At 45.6% G+C, this 22,029-nt stretch overlaps 1 protein-coding gene across 1 annotated transcript; it reads left to right on the top strand.

Moving 5' to 3' along the window:
• The first annotated feature begins 2,855 nt into the window (after positions 1-2,855).
• On the top strand, positions 2,856-21,693 carry Sec11c (SEC11 homolog C, signal peptidase complex subunit). Its single transcript, XM_075968448.1, has 6 exons — positions 2,856-3,032; positions 13,161-13,270; positions 16,334-16,483; positions 18,515-18,634; positions 20,835-20,892; positions 21,493-21,693. The coding sequence occupies exons 1-6, from the start codon at positions 2,946-2,948 to the stop codon at positions 21,544-21,546; spliced, it is 579 nt and encodes a 192-aa protein (XP_075824563.1). The 5' UTR covers positions 2,856-2,945; the 3' UTR covers positions 21,547-21,693.
• Positions 21,694-22,029: the final 336 nt, after the last annotated feature.

Raw genomic sequence — 22,029 nt, 5'->3', positions numbered from 1 at the left:
GGAGGCAGAAATCCTTAATAAATAAATAAATTTTAAAAAGAAATTTTAAAAAGAAAGAAAAGAGCTTTCTGCACAGGCATGAGCTGATTTCTCTAGTTCTTTGATACCCGCTCCATCCTCTAATCGGCAGCAAGGGTGATGTGGAGCAGAGGGACACAACAGTGAGCCTGGAGGTGCTGCTGGCAGAGGCATCAGGGACCAGAAGCCAAATCTGTGAGCAGACCACGTGACTACAGTAGGGAGCATCTCTGCTCTTACCCAATGTAGTAAGTCTAGGAGTAGGTGGCTGGCTAGTCCAACCAGGAACTGCCAGACTGGGGTTCATTGCTGGTCTCATCTCTGCTCTGTCCACAATAGGATACCCAATGTAGTAGGTCTAGGAGTAGGTGGCTGGCTAGTCCAACCAGGAACTGCCAGACTGGGGTTCATTGCTGGTCTCCATGTTTTCAGTATTGACAATCTGCAGTAGCATTATTCAGGTCAGTCCTGGGGAAGAGAAGTCCACTTTACCGGACAATGTATAACCTGTTTTGCCACTGTGTACACTTAAGTTATGAGAATTTTGAGCAAGTGCTGGAATGAGAGGAGAAATGGCTGATATTCATGGCTAATTTAATTTTGTTTACCTAGTTATATGTTTCTGATATGAAATAGCTATAGGCATCCACTTGGGGTAGGAATGCTTTTGTGGTTTTGTCTATTTTGAGAGGTCTTTCCACATGCCTTTTCAAAATGTCCTTCTCATCATTCTGATCCGTCCCATTCTCCTTAGTCAATTTACAGATTATGTAGCCTCATGTTTCTGATAATCCCACTGTACAGTGAACTACTTACAGTTCTACACATGCGTGAGAACACGCACACACACACACACACACACACACACACACACACACACACGCTTTACAGCTGCATTTATAGTATAAGAGACCACGCCTAAGTGGGCTGGTATCTTAACTGCTATTGGCTGAAGGAGCAAATGTGCTCCCACAGCAGGCACTGGCAGGCCTTGCCTTCTCCTCTACCCTCTCCCTTGCTAAACCATTAGATTACATCCCTACAGCTAGGCCCCCAGGTCCATTCCCTTATTTGACCACTGTCTCATTCCTGAGACTGAACTCCAAGGTCTAGCTATCAAAATCCCAAGGTCCAGAAATTCAAATTCATTATTTGGCTACACTGGGCAACCTGTCCAATTAGGACTTACCAACTCATCCTAACACAGACTCTGATGTGGGATGTCCTTCTGGATATGTGTTGCTTTTATTGGCTGATGAATAAAGCTGTTTCAGCCAATGGCTAAAGCCAGGCAGGAAATCGGAACAGAGGTATAGATAAAGAGTAGATGAAGTCAAGGAGATGCCATGTAGCCACCCAAGAAGCAAGATGTGAGGTAACAAACCATGAGTCTCATGGTAAAATATAAAATAATAGAAATGGGTTAATTTAAGATGTAAGAGCTAGCTAGGAATAGGCCTGAGTCATTGGCCAAATACTGTTGTAATTAAATTAAATTGTAATTAAATTATAGTTTTCTGTGATTATTCGGGTCTGGGTGACTGGGAAACAAAAGCACAGTCTCCTTTTACAAGACTCCTCCTTTTTCTACTTAAAAACCACTTCTACATAAACACCTGCTACTGTCTTTGTCAGATCCAGAGCTCCCCTCCCCAGCTCCCCCACTTGCCTGTCCCCACAAGGTAATAAATCTCCTTTGTGCTGAGAATTTGGTGTCTGGGTGTGTTCTGTGCCAACACTAAGGCCATTTCAATTGTGGGCTTGCAGGCTCTCATAAGGATCAGTGGCATATGAGAAGCTGCTTCTCATAACGAATGTAGTTATATGTTTCCCCTGATATCCAAAATGCCTGCCTTCATTCTGTGCTTGCTGGTTTCCACACAGCTGTCCTATCTGCCAGCAATACTTCGAGATGATGTTGTATGAGTTGCATCCTGAGATCAAAATGCAGATACCAATATAGTTTAACTATGTCCACCCCTGGTAGAATCTAAGTTTGAACAGGGCAAGGATTTTTGCTTGTTCTTTTTTTTTAATCGATGTTTCTCAGGTACCTAGAACACCATCATGTGCACTGTACCTGCTTTGTAATAATTAACGAATAAATACATAAAACAAAGGACGAGTGAGTGGATCAAAGAGAACCTAGGACCAGAACTGTGAAATTTCTGGCCTTGGGATTTGACAAGACTTATTCCATAGACCCTTTCTGGGAATGTACAATGTATAAAACGAGATAGTCACGTATTTATTCAGTGAATGTCCGCATTGATAACATCATTAACATCATGGTTCACAGATTCCTCCTTTGCAACAGGATCCGGCTATTTTCTTCCACAGCGCGGTACCGCATCGCTTCAAAACTCCCGCCTCTCACAGGCCCCGCCCGCTCGACATGCCCATCTTTAGGCCCCGCCCCAATTTTTTCACAGCCCGCCCGCGGGGCAGAAGCCCCGCCTTTCCTAGCGGCAGTCATCCAATGGCCAAGATACACGGCTAGGTGAGAGCGAGGGAGCTTTAGGTGTCCGGCTGGCGCCTGACCAGAGTCTTGGAGTTCCGCTCTTTTCGAGCAGTCACTTCTCTGAGTTTCCATCTAGACAAGCGGCTCGCCGGCTGCTTCACAATCTCCTAGACGGCTTGACCGAGGCTTCAGAGCCCGTTCGCCACGCTCCCCGGGAGCCCTGGGTCTTCACTGGCCGAGGCTCTCCACTCGTAGCATTCTGGAAGTCGTAGTTCCCCACTCTCCCAGTTTCTCCAGGGCCTAGGGGTGATCTGAGCCTCACGAGACTACGGTTCCCAGAAGCGCACGAGAGACTCTGGTCACGTGGCCTCCAGGATGCGGGCTGGTGGGCGGGGCCTGCCGGTGCTCCGCAGCTGTGTGTGACAGACGGAGCCGGCGGGCCACCCGGGCCCCCAGAGACCCTGCCATGGTACGCGCGGGCGCCATGGGGACACATCTCCCCACGTCCAGCCTGGACATCTTTGGAGACTTGAGGAAGATGAACAAACGACAGGTAACAGAGGCTCGGGTTGGGGGCGCGCCGGGTGCACCGGGACCCGCTGCGGCTGCAGGAGTTGGGGTTTCCCCGGTGAGGCTCGCTCCGGCAAGGGCAGCTCCGTGTGACCGGAGCTCCCTGGCTTCCCGAGGCCCCGGGTTCAGATCTTCCCAGACCCACGTGTGGGCAAGTGTTTGCCTTCCTGCACTGGCTAGCGCAAACTGGGAAGGGGGAGCGGGAAGGGGAGCGCAATGGATGTCACACGCGCTTGCGGAAGTGAAGAGAGATGACTGGAGCGCAAGTGACAGCTGTCCGCGCGTTTTTTGAGGGCCACTGAGTGAAGAGGGAGCAGCTTTCCCTGTGGCGCTCCAGAGGCCTGGCTGCGCGCCGTTGCTCGGGGCTAAGAGGCAGGCAGAGGGGAAGGGAAGAACTTTCTTACCGTGGGAGCTGTTCAAGAATGACTCCCGAAGGGCTTTCTTCGGCGCTGGGGGGAGGGGTTGGTGTTCTGGGGGCGTGCATCGGGATGCGGGGATGCTTCTGCGTTCCAAGGGGTGCTCAGTCATCGTAGACCGTATCAGTGTTCCTTAAAGGATCGCGGAAGTTTCTTCTAACTTTCTGATTCCATCCGTCTTGCAGCACCGTCTGTATAGAAGGCCGTTAGGGTTGCGGGGGATTCGGGGGGGGGGCAGGGGTTGGACAGCTGGGCTTCATTTTTCACTGCTCTGTAAGAAGCCCGCCGGGACAAAGTTTCTTTTTGTGCCCCCCCCCCCCCCCCACTTCATCTATTACTGTGCACCATCATTTCCTCCATCAGCCCGGAAAAGTAGGATTAGGCAAGCTTCTAGGTACTGTAGCGCCCCAATATCTTGACAGATAGCAACTGCTATGACCGACGATGACACACTGTGGCAAGAAATAGAAAAGTGCGGTCTTTCTTGAAGAGGGCAGAACATGGTGTTTTCCTGATTTGGAGGACCCTCAGAGGTATTTGTTCCATTGCGTGGAGGTGGCAGCTCTGAGGATGAGAGAGCACAGCTAATTTTGGGGCACATTAGCTCCCTTTCCCTCCCTCAGCCTCTCTCCTTCCTTTTTCTCCTCCCTCCCCCTTCCCCTTGTTCTCTTCTCTGTCTCCTACCCCCCCTCCTTTTTCTGTAGAATTTCAGAAAAATGCAGCCATATGGGACAGTTTGGTGACTTGGACTTTCTGAAGTGATTAAGATCTGGTTGTGTCTAGCTGGGCTGCTGGGTCTCCGTGGTCTGTGTGGCTATGAGGAGTTTTAGTAGGGATTATCACTAGCTTGGAACAGCAATAACTAATGCCCCAAGGGTGGACGCTGGTCATAGGAAGAACAGCTTTATTTTAAATTTAGATGACTGGATAGAGTCTTCAGATCTTTGATACTGATTACTAATGGCTATCATTGGAGGCTATCAGAGAAGGCCTCAGATGGATGTATCAATTCCTCTCCCACTTGGCCCATTGGGTCACTTGGGTCAGTGGCTTGTTGTGCTGTTTTGCTGGTCTACTAATTAAAATTCATAAGCTCAGTTTCTGTACTTTTTTTTTAATAGTTGGGAAGAACTTGTCTTTTGCTTGCTTCTTTGTCTTTCCCCTTCATAACAGGATCCTATGACACCTGTCAGACCTTGAAGCAAGACCCCCTTTCTCTACTGCTCCTGCTTCCTAAATAAGAGCCACATGCAAGACAAGGGCTCTTTGTCTCTGCAGCGAGGAAGGGAGGAAGGAGTACAGTGACTGGCGTTTTTGCGGCTCTGTGGCCAACATATCTGGCCTGAAATGTTTGCCTCAAACTCCTTGCAAGGGGCTGATTCCAGGGATGGGGTGTGGGCTTACGTTAAGACTCTTTTGGGGTTGTTATTTGGTAAGCCAAAATGAGGAACAACCTGAGGCGCCGCACAAGTGTGATGAGGTGTTTTTGGAAGGGGTTCAGCCTGTCTGCTTTTCAGTCAAAATGAATGTTTCTATTCCTGGTTGCCAAATGCGCACTCAGCTTTGTGGATGCCTTAATGGTGGGGTGTCTGAAGTATGACCTGTGGTCTTGCAGCGAGCTCGATTGCTAGCTTTTTGTGTATTTGCTGCCTCTTTAGCTTTTATCAGAGGAAGTGTTCTTAAGGAATTGATTTTATTACCTCACGGCGATTTGTTTTCGGGCACAGAGAATCATACTGGGGAAATGTGTTCTTAACTCAGAGTTCTTATTAAATAAGTGGTACAAGCTTGTAATTTGTTTTTTGTCAAGATAGAAGCTGGTGGTTTAAAAACCTATCAAAAAATTGGCAGTTCTTATTTAAAATTATGGTTTGGGACTTTCCCAACCCAGTCTGTAGTTCATAACGAAACAGCCGTTGTTTACACACACCGTTCTCTAAATCAGACCTTCTAAGCGGGGAAGGCTTGAGGCCAGTGACACCTGCTTTTAGAGGCTGTGGTTTAAGGGGCCCAGTTAGTATACCTCTCTTTTTGCTCTTCTGAGAATACTATGCTAGTTTCATAATGAGCAAATAGATACAATAGCCAAGTAGTTAAAAATGGCTCATGACTTTAGTATTGAGTTATTATAGTTCTTTTTCTACTCTCATATTAATTACACCATCTTGGAACTCAGTCCAAGAATGGAGTCATGTGAGAATTCTGAGTGCTTGCGAGACAACTCCAACAAGACAAGAGTCTTGTGATCTCAGCCTTTTTTTTTTTTTTTTTTGGTTTTTCGAGACAGGGTTCTCTGTGGTTTTGGAGCCTGTCCTGGAACTAGCTCTTGTAGACCAGGCTGGCCTCGAATTCACAGAGATCCGCCTGCCTCTGCTTCCTGAGTGCTGGGATTAAAGGTGTGCGCCACCACCGCCCGGCTAGCCTTTTTTTTTTTTTTAACACAGAGTTGTTCTCGGAGTGTGTTTTTGTGCTCTTCCCAGGTGTCGAGGATAGAAGTGAGTTCATGTCAGCTGTTGTTATTCATGTGGCTTGCCCTGTGATTGACCAGCTCACTCCTGTGATTTCTTCTTAACCCTCAGAGTATAAGCTGTCTGGTGCTCTGAATAAAGTTGTCTCCTGCATGAGACTTCAGTCCACCTCATTTCTAGGCCCCGCTTTTCAGGTTCACACCCCAACTAGAGCGGTAAACAGCACCAAAATACCATAAGTTATTTTACATTTCTTTTCCTGTTCTACTTTCAGTTGAATCTCTTATGATCGCTTCAAATCACTTCTTTTCACCAGGTGGAAACATTGGCAAGAGACATTTTTTGAGTTCTGCTTTTCTTTTGCTACATCATCTCAATACATTTTCATGTGTTGTTACTCCTCAAAGTGATCATTTTAGTGGCCATCCATACATTAGAGTTTTGAATCAACCCCTGCTTACCGTAGAAATTTTGAAGAGGTGACTTAGGGTTTCTGTTGCCATGTAACACCGTAATCAAATTCAGTTTGAGGAGGACAGGGCTCATTCCATCTTACAACGTGTAGTGCATTGTCAAGGGAAGTAAGGGCCGGAATTCAGAGTCAGAAACTGAAGCAGAAGCCATGACAAGATGCTGCTTACTGACTTGCTCAGCCTGCATTCTACTCTGTCCCCTGGGGATCACCAGCCCAGGGGTAGCACTGCCCACAGAGAGCTAGGTCCCTCCCCCACATCAATCATCAAGTAGGGAAATTCCCCACAGGCTTGCCCACAAACCAGTCTGGTGGGGGCACTTTCATAATCGATGTCACCTCTTTCCTAGGGCTCTAGCCTGTGTCAAGTTGACAGAAAACTAGCCAGCACAAGAAGAAAATCAATGCTTGGTGCTAAAGAGATAAGCTCAGTTTAGAAAGTGCTTGCTTTACTGAGTTTGACACTCCCCCTCCCCCGCCTCAGAAACTCATCAAAAGATCCAGTGATGTATGCTTTAGTTCCAGGGCTGTAGAAGTAGTGACAGGCAGATCCTTGAGGCTCTCTGGTTAACCAGCCTACTCCAGCCTAGTAAGAGAACCTGTCTCAAAAATCAACATGGATGGTGTCCTGGTTAGGGCTTTTACTGCTGTGAAGAGACATCACGACCACAACAGTTCTTATAAAGGAAAACGTTTAATTGGAGCTGGCTCACAGTTCTGAGGTGTCATGGTGGGAAGCATGGTGGTACACAGGCAGACATGGTGCTGGAGAGGCAGCAGGAAGAGAGAGTGACACTGGGCCTGGCTTGAGCATTTCAAAGCTCAAAGCCCACTTCCAGCAACACAATTCCTCCATCAAGGCTTTCCCTCCTAATAGTGTCTGTCACTCCTTATTACCCCATGGGGGCCATTTCCATTCAGGCCACCACAGAAGGCATCCTGAGAAATGGCAGCTGAGGTTGCTCTCTGCTTCCACACACACCCAGAAACTCAATAACTTGTAACTCTATTATCCTACGGTCGCCTCTGGCTGTTTGATACGAAAGTTGTTTACTCATTATTTGACATAGTGGGCTAATCTGCCATTTTCTAATTTCCCTCATTATTAGAAATGAGATTGATATACATATCATTGGAGCCCAATTTCTTATCTGTTTTAGATGGGATTCTTTCATAGGAATCCCAGGCTGATAGTAATCTCTTGACATTAATGCTAGTTGAGAGTGCTTACATTAACTTGTGGTTTCCCACAGTGTAACCTTTGGTACTAGTCCAGAGTGTTAGAATTACAAAAACTGAAACTTTGTATTTGCAGGGAAGGAGAGGGAGGATTATGGGTTTGAACCTTTCAAGTGTTTACTTGCTGCTTATACTTCCTCACTGGAAAATTACAGCTTTTAAGTTTTTACCTCTTGTTGGCAGTCTAGTTTCCCTATACTTGGTTTGTTTGCATTCAGTGTTTATTAAAGGTGTTTGTCATTATCTAGCAAATTGAATGCTGACTGTTGCCAGCCCTGGGTTGAATATTGAGAACGCAGTTCTGAACAAGGTGTGAAATGATCCTCGCCATTGTGAAATTCACAGTCTAGTGGGAAAGACAAGGAGGGGAGTATGTGTCTAACTGGTGATGGATGCTGCACGGTGAGAACGTGAGACCGGCCTACAGCAGAGACTGGCAAGTTCCAGTGCGTCGCCAGCTTTTAGAAGGTTTGATTGGCACACAGCCATGTAAGTTCTTTTAGATATTGTCTGGGGCTACTTTTGCAATCCAGTGGCAGAGATAAGTGGTGTTGATAGTTATGATGTGGCATATCAATCTAGACTATTTACTGTCTGGCTCTTTAAATGGGAAGTTTGCTGACTCTTAGTCTAGTACGTAGAGGAAGGCTTCCCTGGGGCACCGATGCTAAAAGTGGGACTTGAGAATTGAATGAGCTTTGGATATGCCAAGAGTCCAGGAAAGGCTTTCTGGGCAGAGCACAGCACTGATGAAGGGCTCGAAGTAGAAAGGCATGTGTACAGTTGGAAGCACGGATAGATAGCACACGTGTGGCTGGGCTTGGTGAGTCTCACCGGCTGAAGCTGGGGGTGAGGTTCTCTGTCAGGCAGGGCGCGTCTGAGGCCGTATTAGAGAGTGGGCTGCAGCTGAAGGGCTTATGCACAGCACAGGGGTATCCAGATGACCCTGAAAGCAAGCTTGGCAGTGGAGTGGGTTAGAAGACTTATAGATGCTCTTACAATGGGGCTCTGTTAGTGACTTGGTGAGAGTAATGACAGCGGAACTACTTGGCTGCTCAGAGAAGGTAAGGCCAACTCTGACATGAGCTATTTGAGTTACCTTTAAAGAGTCACACTACTTCAGGTACTTGGGAACCTCAGTCGTGGGAGGAGTTACCATGATGGTGCTGATGGCAGCATTTGAAGGTTCAGGTGGAGGAGGAACTGGCAGGAGGATGAAATGTTCAGAGTGGATGGAGTTTCCACCTAGGACAGCAGCTCCTTTGAGACCTTTGACCTTGAGGAGAAGGGACATCAATAGCTGGGGGGGGGGATGGAGGTGTAATATGGAGGAAGAATTCATGGTGGAGTGACGTAAGCTGATTGGAAAGGAAGATTTGGAACAGTGGGCTAGTCCCTCCCCTCATCCCCCGCATCAGAATCTCTCAGTGGATGTGCAGGAAACATGGATGCTGGTGTTTCCTGTCGTGGATTCAGTTGGACTGCTTTCCTAAGCTTGCTCATGTGATTCCAATGTCTAGATGCTGTTGAAAACCAGTAGTAAAGTACAGTGGCCCTTGTGGGCACAAGCTAGTAGCCTGGGTGTCATCTGGAAGGTCGTTTGCAGTGCTTCCCTCAGGCCTGCCAGATGATTGCAGTGTGGAGAGGAGCTACACACTCAGGAGTCAGGACCCCTCCCTGCTAGGCCTTCCTCAGTGTCCAGATGATTGCAGTGTGGAGAGGAGCTACACACTCGGGAGTCAGGACCCCTCCCTGCTAGGCCTCCCTCAGTGTCCAGATGATTGCAGTGTGAAGAGAGAGGAGCTCCACACTCGGGAGTCAGGACCCCTCCCTGCTAGGCCTCCCTCAGTGTCCAGATGATTGCAGTGTGGAGTGGAGCTACACACTCGGGAGTCAGGACCCCTCCCTGCTAGGCCTCCCTCAGTGTCCAGATGATTGCAGTGTGGAGAGGAGCTCCACACTCGGGAGTCAGGACCCCTCCCTGCTAGGCCTCCCTCAGTGTCCAGATGATTGCAGTGTGGAGAGAGAGGAGCTACACACTCGGGAGTCAGGACCCCTCCCTGCTAGGCCTCCCTCAGTGTCCAGATGATTGCAGTGTGGAGAGAGAGGAGCTACACACTCGGGAGTCAGGACCCTTCCCTGCTAGGCCTTCCTCAGTGTCCTTGGCTGCATTTCTGCGGGCCATGCGCATTTTAAAAACGCATTTTGTTGTATATTAAACATTTATTAACTTGTCACTTTATGGGGTACCGTGTGACCTTTCAGTCATGTTTACATTGTGTAATCAAACCAGTGATTAGTGTATCTGTCACTTCAAACATTTATCACTTGTTTCTGCTAAAGCTTTAAAAATCTTGTCATTAAAAAAAATCTTGGTGTCATTATTTTTTTCAACTGTGTGTACTCCATTGTGTAAATGTTCCACATTTTCCTTATCCATTCTTCTGTTGAGGGGCATTTGGGTTGTTTCCAGGTTCTGGCTATGACAAACAATGCTCCTATGAACATAGTTGAGCACATGTTCTTCTGGTACAATTGAGCATCCTTTGGGTATATACCCAAAAGTGATATTGCTGGGCCTTGAGGAAGGTTGTTTCCTAATTTTCTGAGAAGTCGCCACACTGATATCCAAAGGGGGTTGTACCAGCTTGCATTCCCACCAGCAATGGAGTGTTCCTTTTACCCCACAACCTCTCCAGCATAAGTTGTCATCAGTGTTTGTGATCTTGGCTATTCTTACAGGTGTAAGATGGAATCTCAGAGTTGTTTTGATTTGCATTTCTCTGATGACTAAGGATGTTGAACATTTCTTAAATGTCTTTCAGCCATTTTAGATTCCTCTGTTGAGAGTTCTCTGTTTAGGTCTATACTCCATTTTTAAAATTGTATTATTTGTTCTTTTGATAACCAGTTTCTTGAGTTCTTTGTATATTTTGGAGATCAGACCTCTGTCTGATGTGGGGTTAGTAAAGATCTTTTCCCACTCTGTAGGCTGTTGTTTTGTTTGTTAACCATGTCCTTTGCTTTACAGAAGCTTTTCAGTTTCAGGAGGTCCCATTTATTAATTGTTTCTCTCAGTGTCTGTGCTGCTGGGGTTATATTTAGGAAGTGGTTCCCTGTACCAATGCGTTCAAATGTGCTTCCCACTTTCTCTTCTATGAGGTTCAGTGTGGCTGGCTTTATGTTGAGGTGTTTCATCCATTTGGACTTGAGTTTTGTGCATGATGATAGATATGGATCTATTTTCATTCTTCTACATGTTGATATCCAATTATGCCAGCACCAAGCTAGAGAACATCATATTGAGTGAGGTAACACAGACACAGAAAGACAATTTCACATGTACTCACTCATAAGTGGTTTTTAAACATAAAACAAAGAAAACCAGCCTACAAATCACAATCCCAGAGGACCTTAGAGAGACATATCTGATCTACATGGGAAGTAGAAAAAGATAAGATCTCCTGAGTAAATTGGGAGCATGGGGACCTTGGGAGAGGGTTGAAGGGAAGGGGAGAGGCAGGGAGGGGATCAGAGAAAAAATGTATAGCTCAATAAAAATCAATTAAAAAATCTTGTCATTATCTCAAAATATACAATACACCTCACTGCGATCGAATACCAGAACCCCAAACCAGTCCATTTCTCCACATTGTTTCAGCTAAAGTTAAATTAGAATATTTGCGGAAATGATGTTCAGAGCCCTGTGATCTGGCTCCTCTTCCATACTCACTCCAAAAGGAAGTATGCAAAGCTGATAGAATCTTCAGATGGGATTTAGCTTAGCTAATTTCACTTCTTCTGAAGCACACTAAAAGGAGATGTTTAGTCATCAGCTGTTTCAAGATAGGGAGTCCAGGGGAGGAAACAAGATCACCAGGTTCTAGGAGCTGGAAGACAGATTAGAAAATGGTAGCTGAAGTAGTCTGAGAAAGTAAAAATGCCGAGAAGCTCTGGGGAAGCTGACTAAAGATGCTTCCTGTGGCACAGAATCCTTAAGACTCAATTGCTTGTAGCAGATGTCTCTAGAAATGAAGAAGGAAAAGAGGAGAGGCTGAAGTAGATCTCCTCCTTTCCCTAAAATCGAGTCATGTGAAATACCCATTCCTACCCATTCCACTCAAGGGGCTTCTTTTCCCGGATGGAAGACTGAAATTTTATCCCCTGCAGAGATAAACAAAAGTATGTGGAGTAAAAGCTGCCAGGCCTGTGGAAGGTGTGGACACCAGTGTGCGCATGTCCTGTGCCAAGGATCGAAAGCTTAGGTGAGAGGCAGAAGTCCTGAAGGAACAGCCCACAGCTGTCAGTGTCCAGGTACCTAGGGCATACAGAGCCAGGCAGGAGGGAGCACTGAGTCAGAGATACGGCCTTGAAGTAGTTTCCATTCCAGGGCAAGGGAAGGGAAGAAGGTTGCTGGAGATGGGTCAAGAGTTGAGTCAACAGCATCCAAATGGTTCTGCAAATCATCTTGACACTTCCAGGGCTTGTGGGAGGAAGACTGAGGCAGATAGGTACCAAAGTCAGGTGCCTTCTTACATTGCAGGAAGGGCAGAGCCTGAGGAACTTGCCTATTGGGTAGTGCTAAGAAGGCTAACTTTAGTTTGTGTGGCCACATGAAGGATGGGGGGGCATCCAGATTACAGTTCAGCTACTGTTGGAAGGGAATTGGGATGTGTACAGATGCTGGTTTGCCCTTTAGCCTCCTGGGGTTGACAGGTATGGCAGACAGCTGGGGCAAAGAAGAGGCTGCACCTCAGCACACATGCAGGAGTCAGGGTGAGCCCTGACCTGTTGACTTTTGTGACTCCTGTACCTGTGTTCTTAACCAAATATTTACTGCTCACCCTTTGAAGTATTTATAAAGCATTTAAACAAACAGGTATTTAAGTTGTGTCAGAAGCAGAGGCCTACTGTTTAGGTTCCATTTGGAGCTGTTTAGCCACGGGCAAAGGCACAGTTTAGGAGAAGTTTAGACGTGTCAGACTCTCAGGGTGAGAACATGGGCTGCACAGCTCTAAGCTGCATCTGTACTAACCTGCAATAGAAGCTGCCAGTGGTTTAATTCTGCTAGGAGAAATGTTTAGTGTTTGAGGTGCTAGGGAACCCCAAAGCTATAACCAACCTCCTTGGGGAACATCTTCAGTCCATTTGAAGCCAAGTGATCATCTTTAGGAGCCAGAAAGAAGATGCCTAGGATGCTCTGTCCAGTCATTAGGCCCACTGCTGGTGGCAGTACCCTCTTGTTGTACAGGGCTATTGAAAATGAGGGGTGTGTAGCAGTCACTTGGGCAGAGGCCATGGCTGATGAAACTGGTCAAAGAGATAGCTGTTTCCCCCTCTTTTCTCACTGACTCGGAGGTGATATTTGGAAGGCTTATCCAGTAAGTAAAAGTTGAAATACTATTAGTCCTAAAATCATACCTTGTTAAATTTTGTAAGTACATCCAAACTCTGTTGTGTGAATATTGGATATTCTGCCGTCAGTTTTCACTTTGGATTTGGCCTTTTTGTTCCAGCTCTACTACCAGGTTTTAAACTTTGCCATGATCGTGTCTTCAGCCCTCATGATATGGAAAGGCTTAATTGTTCTCACGGGCAGCGAGAGTCCCATCGTGGTGGTGCTGAGGTAAGACCTGATCCTGGTCCTCATCCCATCGCACTGATTCCCTGTGCCTTGTGTGACAGCCGTGAGTTCATATTTTATTGGGATAAAATACTCAAGCTTCTTTATTGAAGGTTATTGAGTGTGTTTTGTTTTCTGACATTTATTGAAAAATGCTATCTTTTTCAAATGATGTTTTAGAGCAGTGGTTCTCAACCTTCCTAATGTTGCCACCCATTACTACAGTTCCTCATGTTCTGGTGAGGAAAGTATTTTCATTGCTACTTTATAACTGTAATTTTGCTACTTTTATGAATTGTAATGTAAATATCTGTGTTTTGCGATAGTCTTAGGTGACCCCCTGATAGAGTCATTTGTCCCCCAAAGGGGTTATGACCTACTGTTTAAGAGCTTGTTGATGCTGGTGCTTTTAGTGTATTGGAACAATGGTTCAGCAAAGTGGGATAATGCATTGTTGGTATACAAATTGACCTTTATACCTAACTAGTTTAAAATGCTAAGCAATACCCAGTAGAGCAAGCGTGTGTCCCTCCAGTCTCCTAGAGTCAGATGTCGATGGTCTCTGGCTCCTGGAGACTGTCATGCTTATGAAAATGTATCTCTATGGTTTAGAAGAGTGAATATTGCCAACTTTGTGCAGCTGTAAAGTTATTCAGGGGAGAATCTTCAGTCCATTTGAAATCAAATGGCCCTATTTGGCAGCCAGCAGGTGCTTCATGGCGCTTTGTCCAGTGTGTCTGACATCATTAAGTCTCTACTGTTGGTAGCAATAGAGCCTCTTTGTTGTTTGGGGGCAGAAGGGGGGCAATTGTGGTCACTTGATCAGTCATAGCTAAACAGTCCAGGAGCCAAGGTCACACTACGGGGCTTTTGCTCCCAAACCAGTGTCTTTCCTTTGGGCTCTGCTGGGCTGCAGCTGTGATTAGACTTCCCCAGGGCACCTTTGTGTGACTAGCCAAGGAATGGATTTGCAGTGTTCATAATTGTACATGCCTGAAGAAGTGTAGCTCACAGAGGAGCAGCAGGATCCTTGACTCATCAGTGTTGACACTGTTTCAGGAGTGCCCAGGGGGCCCTGTGGCACATGAGGAGTGAGAAAAGGACCAGGCTCCTGGACCCCATAACCCTGCTTACTTTATGTACTTAGATGGTTATACTTCTGCTCAGAGACTGTTCGAAGGGATGATAGCTTGGAGGGGTTTTTCTTTTGTTTTGAAAGAGGGCTTAGGATGTCATTTATTGGCAAAGCAAGTTAAGGTCCTGAGTTTTATCCTTAACAAGGGAGCTGGGGGAAGGAAGCAAGGGAAGAAAGAAGGAGAAATAAAAACCCTCAAGCTTTTTTAAGAGAAGGGGGCCAGGGATGGATCTCAGTGGCTGAGCATCTGTGAGGCATGTGTGAGGCAGTGTGCTCAGTCTTCAGATGCAAGAGGGAGAGGAGGGCTCTAGATGGACCCTCTTACACAGAGGCCCATTGAGGTCAAGTCTCAAGACTCTAGATGGACCCTCTTACACAGAGGCCCATTGAGGTCAAGTCTCAAGAATTTCAAGATTATCTTTGGTAGAATAACACTGGATCAAAGATTACCGGGCTCAATTCAGATCACACATGTGCACACAGGTATTTCTGTGAGATTGCAGTACACAGGGACTTTTAACAACAGCATTCTTTATAGTTGTAAAGTGGTCTGACTTGAAGTCATGAGCTGGTGACGTCCTTGTGTCACTTGGAGGCCCCTAGCCACAGAAGGATACCTGCAAGTTAATGCTCCTGACCTTGGAGAATTGCTGGATTACAGTGCCCCCTCTCACTCCTGGTATTTGGAGGGAGTGTCTTTTGTCAGTACAATCCATTGTCACAACCTAGAGAGTTTTCTAACGTTGCCTCCTTGCTGGTGGCTTTGGGAAATTTGTTGAAGAAATAAAGATGAAGCCATTAATGGAGAAATTAGGCATTTTGACTGTTGTTCTGTAAAAGAAAACAAAAGTTTGAAGCACAGATGGCTTTCAGAGGAGGACACAATGAGAGTCTGTGTTGGGGTCAGTTTGTTTTGCCCAGCTGTTCTCTTTTTCTCCCTTAGTTCTGTCGTCAGCCCTTTCCCCTTATACTCAGCAGGGTTTCACTTTAACACAGAACCCCACAGGTGCTCAGTGGCAGGCCACGTATCTCCTCCCTGCCTTCTGTCTGCAGGGAAGCTTGTGGGCACCAGCACTGGGTGGTGGGAAGGAGGCCCAGTGGTGAACCACACTCTCCTTTGAAGGCCCCAGGGCTTCAGTTAGCCTGTTTCTTTCTCCTTCCTAATGAGCAGCACTAGCTCACCTTGGTTGCCCAGCTCCTCTGAAGTCCCATTTATAGCACGTATTCTTGTCCTATGCGTTGCATTTAACTCTCCGTTCCCAGCAGACTGCAGTTTACCTCAACTGCATCAGACATCTTGGCATAGACTTGAACTATTCCCATAGAGATAATGTGTCGCCTTCCTCACCAATATGTGTTAGCATCAGGCTCTCGTAGAACACGGCCAAAGGTTGACGCTGCAAGAGGCCAAACTGAGGTTCAGATTTTGTTCCCGCCCTCCGCATGCTTTAGGACAGAGCCTGCTCTCGCTAGATTCATTTGTTTCTCATCCCTTGAGAAGACCTGCAGTGTTGTGGGTGCTGAGGCTGGGCATGAAATGAAGGTCCAGTCCTAGACATTAACCAGAACTAACAGTGTGCATTTCCGAATGAAATGTGTTTGTGGAGGTGGGACTGCTTTTTAAGGCCATAGTAGGCAGCTTTTACTTCAGAGTGATACTATTCTTGGTTCAGCTCCAAGGCGGTACTCGTTCAAGGAGGGAGAATAGACTGAGAAAAGGAGCTGCCAGTGCCCTCCCCATGTATGACCCTAGCCTCAGTAGAGGCTTATTTCCTCACTGGCCATTTCCTTATCTGATCTGGGGGGGGGGAGCCCGCCAGGCTTGGCAAGCAGCACCCTTGTGAACATGGATTCAACGATGGCTGGGAGTTTACTTTGACTACCCTTTGGACACTCGGTACCACTGATGGTGACTTTGTGTTTTCTTCCAGTGGCAGTATGGAGCCGGCCTTTCACAGGGGAGACCTGCTGTTCCTCACAAACTTCCGGGAGGACCCCATCAGAGCTGGTGAAATAGTTGTTTTTAAAGTTGAAGGAAGAGACATTCCGATAGTTCACAGAGTAATCAAGGTTCATGAAAAGTAAAGAGGCTTTATTTGTTTTTATTTTGGTATTGTCAATTTCGGTGGATGGTTTTAAAGATTAGCGAGAAAAATCAAAAGATCCGGATTTGTTCTCATTCTGCCGTTTATTAACTGGGAAACTGCACTAGTCTGTAACCTGGGAGGGCTAGTGTTTCACCCCCCCCTCACAGTTACTCCCAGGGCGATTACGAGACCTAAGTGAGCTACTGCTTACTAAAACATGTAGAAACAGAAAACAAACCCAGATTGCTGCACAAATGGAAGGGACTGTTACATTAGCTGTCTGAAGGAGTCTAAAAAAAATCACACTAACCAGATTGATTACTTTGACACCAGAGTTTTCTTCTGACATGTAATAACGCTAGCTGTTTCTCTGTGTCACTGTGGCGTTTTTAGCAGTAGCTTCAGCCCTCGGTGGGTTAAAAACCTCCTTTCCCAGGGCACCCCATGATTTGGGCATAACGTGTCCTGTATCAGCCCCCGCTCCCAAGCCAGCCTCACCTTTAGGTAGCAGGGATGGCCTAAGACCTTAATAGTGTCTGCTTTTTTTTTTAATGAAAACATTTAATTGTAGCTCAAATACAGGAAGTTTTCGTGTGGAGATTGACCTTTTCTGTACTTGGTGTGCACCTTTGCCTTTGTGCAGCTTTCATATTAGCATTTTTATGTACATGGCTTATAACATTAAATCTAGATATGTATGTCTGTGTTTTCAAAGACGGTGATGTTTTCACCATGGGGGGAGGGGGTGAGAAGGACAAGGAGAGACTTAGAGTGACTTCTGGTGTTGGGTACTCAAGCCCTTCCGCTGCTTCTAGGGCTCCATAGAATACTCGCTCCATCGCTCTGGCTTTTTGGCTAGTCCAGACTGAGTACAAACTGCTCGCACGCAGGCATTGTTTGAAAGGTGGCGTGCCGTCTACTTGCTAACTTCCCGAGGAAGAAGCAGGGCTGGTGTGACGAGACTTTCACCTCATTTGGAGGTCATGTCTAAAGATGAAGACGTGTTCAGCCTTGTGACAGTGACGACTTTGCTGTAATGTCCGCAGTTGTGACAGGATGTTTGCCCTCTTGAGTCTGTACAGCCATGACTACAAATCAGCTTGTTCCTTTAGCCGCGGCTTCAGATGCTTGCAGGCTCCAGCCTCTCAACTCATTCTAATGGTGCCTGTTTGCATTTGTCTTTCCGAAAGACCCTTTATAGCCACACAGCCCTACAGGTTTGTGTTTCTGGGTTTACAGTGAGTGCCTGTCTGCTGACTGCATTTGTCTGATGCCATTCGTGAGTGTTTCCCTGCAGATGGGATTTACACCACTGTGTTAGTGGTGAAGGAAGTAAAGCATTAATAGTTGTACATTCGGTAAGCTTAAGGTCCGTTAAAAAGAAGCACGGCCACATTTAAATCTCCTTATCCACAAAGCAGTGTGGTTTGGGCAAGTTTATATTAGAATAAGAGTGAGAGCCATCTTACCAGACTTTCTGTGAGGGCTGAGGATCAGTGATAGTTCACGTGCAGGTCAGTAAGTCAACGTCCGTTGATTTCTGACTGAATCAGACTGGAGAGGAACAACTGAAGTAAGTATGGAAAGTTCATTGCCAATTCCATTTTGGAGTGCTGTGGACCTGGACAGGACCTAGTCCCATGATCGTGCCCACTGATGAATGACACTAATACTCTTGTTGTTGAGTACCAGCCCTAGTTACAGTACCAGGACGCCTGAGGAAAAAGTGACGTTGTGTGCCGGTGGCGCGTCACTACCTCCACATTGCCCCCGTGTTTGCTTTGTGTTTTGGTTGTCAGGGTTACTTGAATGTTTTAGAATTTAAGTCCATGAAATTGTCATTAGATCTGTGCTTCAGCTTGGTGGTTATCCGTAAGCAATCAACTTAGACCAACGAGAGGTCAAGTCTTCCTCAACTGCTTTCTAAATACTCGTGTCTGGCTGTAATGTCTGGGTTAAACTAATATGTTTTTAATGATGCTGTGCTGAGAATGACTTCTGAGAGGACGTCATTTTGCTTTTCAGGGATAATGGAGACATCAAATTTCTGACTAAAGGGGATAATAATGAAGTTGATGACAGAGGCTTGTACAAAGAAGGCCAGAACTGGCTGGAGAAGAAGGACGTGGTGGGACGAGCACGAGGGTGAGGATGAACTTGTTGTTACAGATGCTTCAGACAGCAGGGAAACACTTCAGAATGAAGAAACCAAGCTTGTAAGACAATAGAGTCATTTGTCACAAGCCCGGCACATCCGCAGTGTTGTAAGCAGGTCTGGGCTGTGCTTGGAAGACTAATGAAGAAAACCTAAGCCTGGACTATCCAGTGAGATAGATCCTGTCTGCAACAAAACATGTTCAAGGGCTGGAGAGATGGCTCAGTGGTTGAGAACCCTGGCTGCTTTCCCAGAGGACCCAGGTTCAGTTCCCAGCACCTCCATGGCAGCTCCAGTGTGGGTATCTGACACCTCTTTTGTCTCCTAGAGCACTGCACACATGGCACAGACACAAACAGGAAATGACTCTCACATAGAAAGTTATTAATTTTTTAAAAAATTTATTTATTTATTAAAGATTTCTGTCTCTTCCCCGCTGCTGCCTCACATCCCCCCCCCAATCAAGTCCCCCTCCCTCGTCAGCCCAAAGAACGATCAGGGTTCCTGGGTCTGAAAAAGCCTGGGATAAAACCGGACTCGCTAAACATAGCAGACAATGAGGACTACTGAGAACTCAAGAACAATGAAAATTATTAATTTTTTAATGAAGAAAACTTCAAGCTATCCAGGGACCTAAAAGCTATAACTGAATTGGAATATACTACATATATTTTGGGTTTAATTATTTTCCAAAACACACCTTCACCTAAAGATTAGTTATTTGTGGAGGGCAGGGTTAAATGCCAATGATTAGAAATCTTCCAAGGGATGGGCTCTGCTTAGCATCTCAGTGAATGTCCTGGGCATTCTCCCAACAGATGTGTGCATATGTAACATAGTGTAAGTGGAAGGGTTGAGTCTTTCTATCCAACAGTAAGTAGAAGTAGCGTTCTGTGTCCAATCTACATCTTTACCCTTTAAGTGGCTAAGAGCTGTTCTTTTGGCACCCATAATTTCATATGCAAGCACCTTGGAAGACTTTTTATGATAGACATTGGATTATTTTATATTTGCTTCTCACAATTAGAAAGTTTTGTGGTAATTTTTTAAATGCATGATTATTTTAAGAATTATGATTAACACTGTATAGAATGCATCTCTTAAAAATTAGTAAAGGAGATGCTTCCCCTCTCTCACCAACCCATTTATAATTGTTAATAATAAGTCAAGTTTAAAACCCTTGCTAGAAATGTCTACTTGCTATCTCAGTCTCACTAGCTACACAAGGCAGTCCAGACAGCTTCTGTGTGTGAGGTCATCATCCCTAATCAGGTGGTGACATAAGGGCTCATCCCACACTGTGGTCCACTTCCCGCTGGTGCACTTACTCAGGTGTCTGCAGGGAGACAAGGGCAACTTCCTGCTAGCCAGTCCAGTCTTTGTCGAGATCTTCCTGCCTCTGCCTCCTGAGTGCTGGGATTAACGCCCCCCCCTAGCCCCTTGTGCAGTCCTGTATTTCTAATGCTGATGAAGATCACAGACAGGAGAGAGGCAGAAGTCACTGGGTGTTGACTGGAAGGTGCTGTGGACGTGGCACCTGCTTCTTACTAGTACAGACAGTGGGGCTGGAACACACTGTTTCAATATTGATGCTAAACTTGTGGCCAATCACTGCTCTGAACCGTCCTCTCTGGGACCATGGTCATATTTGAGTGTGAGTTACAGGATCCACGTTTGCATTCATTTCTCAGTAAACTCATTTGTTACCTTTGAAAAGCACTGAAATGAAAATCATGATGATTATCTAAACTCCAGATGATTTTCTGTGTGCTTTCAAGCTTTGTTGTCTGGTTGCTTTTCAGGTCATATAAATCTTTTGCTTTTGTTTTTTTGAAGCTTTTTCTAGTAACTGTTTTTACATAGGCCACCTGAGAATACTTTTCTTCCTAAAAACAAAATCAGCTAGATTTATAAAATTTGCTTATCCTACTTGTACAAATGACTCAGCTAATTATCTTAACAGTACCAAGAACAGCTAGAGAGCTTTGCTGCTCAAACCACTTAAAAACTTGTCCAGTCTTTCGCTTCGTGTGCTTTGCCAAGCCTTGAGAAAGGAGTGAGCACTAGTGAGGCAGCCATGGTGTACCTGGGTAGACTGGTGTCATGAGGCCAATGTACAGAGCAGTAAATGCTGTATCATCATATAGGAAACAAATATTATATTTCTTGCTTTTTATTCCCACAATTTAGGTTCTTGCCTTATGTTGGTATGGTCACCATTATAATGAATGACTATCCAAAATTCAAGGTAGGTATTTATGTGTGTGTGTGTGTTTACTTATGTTTTTAAATATTGGAGCTTTTACCTGTGCAATTGTGAATAGGAAGTCATTGTAAAATGTTTTGTTATTGGTTTTTCTATGCTTCATTTGTAGTTTACCCACAAATTAACATAGTAGCCTAAATTATTAGCATTTAGATTAGTTATTTAAAACAGCTACTTTTACCTTTTATAGTAACTGTGCTGTGAAATGGTGCTTATAGGATTGTTGATTATTATGGAAAATTTTCAACCTAAGCTGAAGTAGCATCAAAACCCTCATCATATTTATCAACCAACTGCAGCAAAAATGGAGTTTCTATTTTAGGGAATCGCTTGAAAGACAATAGGAAGCCTATAAAGGAATAGGCATTCACTGTGTTTGTCAGGTATTTGATCCCGAGTCATCAGTGCCTGCTTGGGTCTTTATTCAGTGTGCTCTGAACAGCTCATTTGGAGAACAAGGGAGAGAGGTCATCTTTTGAGTCTGTCCTCAGTCTAGCACTGAGCAGGCTTCATCTGAATACACTGTGAGCCCGAGTTTATGTGTAGACCTCACGATGATTTTCCATTGTGCTTTCTTTACAGTATGCTCTTTTGGCTGTGATGGGCGCCTATGTGCTGCTGAAACGTGAATCCTAACACGAGAAGCAGTTCCTGGGACCAGATTGAAATGAATTCTGCTGAAAAAGAGAAAAGCTAATATATTTGAAATGTTCCACTTTCTGTATAAAGGGAAACTAGGTGGAGACAGTTTTGTCTTGTCCAAATAAATGATTCACCAGTAAAGATGGCTTCCTTTTGTGGCCTCTGATTGGAGTCTGCTTAGTCTCTGAGCGGATGGAGGTAGTGGCTCTTACAGAACGTGGGGTCGGCAGCACTTCTAGACACTGGGCCGTGTGTCGGGGCCTGGCCTGTAGAGGGGGCATGGTACAGTCCACATGAGACATCCAGGGACTGATTTCAGAGATAAAGTTCCACGCTTACAGAACGATGTGTCTGAGGGAAACAAGCTCTTTGAATAGGATGACTTTTTATTCATTCACGCAGAATCTGATAAGCAAATGAAGTTGAATCTACAGCCTTTTAGAAGGAGGAGATGCAATCTGCTTTGTTTTTGTGATA

This window comes from Microtus pennsylvanicus, chromosome 4 (assembly GCF_037038515.1).
Source record: "Microtus pennsylvanicus isolate mMicPen1 chromosome 4, mMicPen1.hap1, whole genome shotgun sequence".
In the NCBI taxonomy this organism is placed as follows: Eukaryota; Metazoa; Chordata; class Mammalia; order Rodentia; family Cricetidae; genus Microtus; species Microtus pennsylvanicus.
This window is presented reverse-complemented; position numbering and strand designations above follow the sequence as displayed.

What these genes read in the sequence shown, in the direction of transcription:
- Sec11c (XM_075968448.1), top strand. Translation starts at nt 2,946, where the DNA reads ATGGTACGCGCGGGCGCCATGGGGACACATCTCCCCACGTCCAGCCTG. An exon ending in GTGGTGGGACGAGCACGAGG is followed by an intron (nt 18,635 to 20,834) that starts GTGAGGATGAAC and finishes CCCACAATTTAG; the next exon opens with GTTCTTGCCTTATGTTGGTA. An exon ending in ATGACTATCCAAAATTCAAG is followed by an intron (nt 20,893 to 21,492) that starts GTAGGTATTTAT and finishes CTTTCTTTACAG; the next exon opens with TATGCTCTTTTGGCTGTGAT.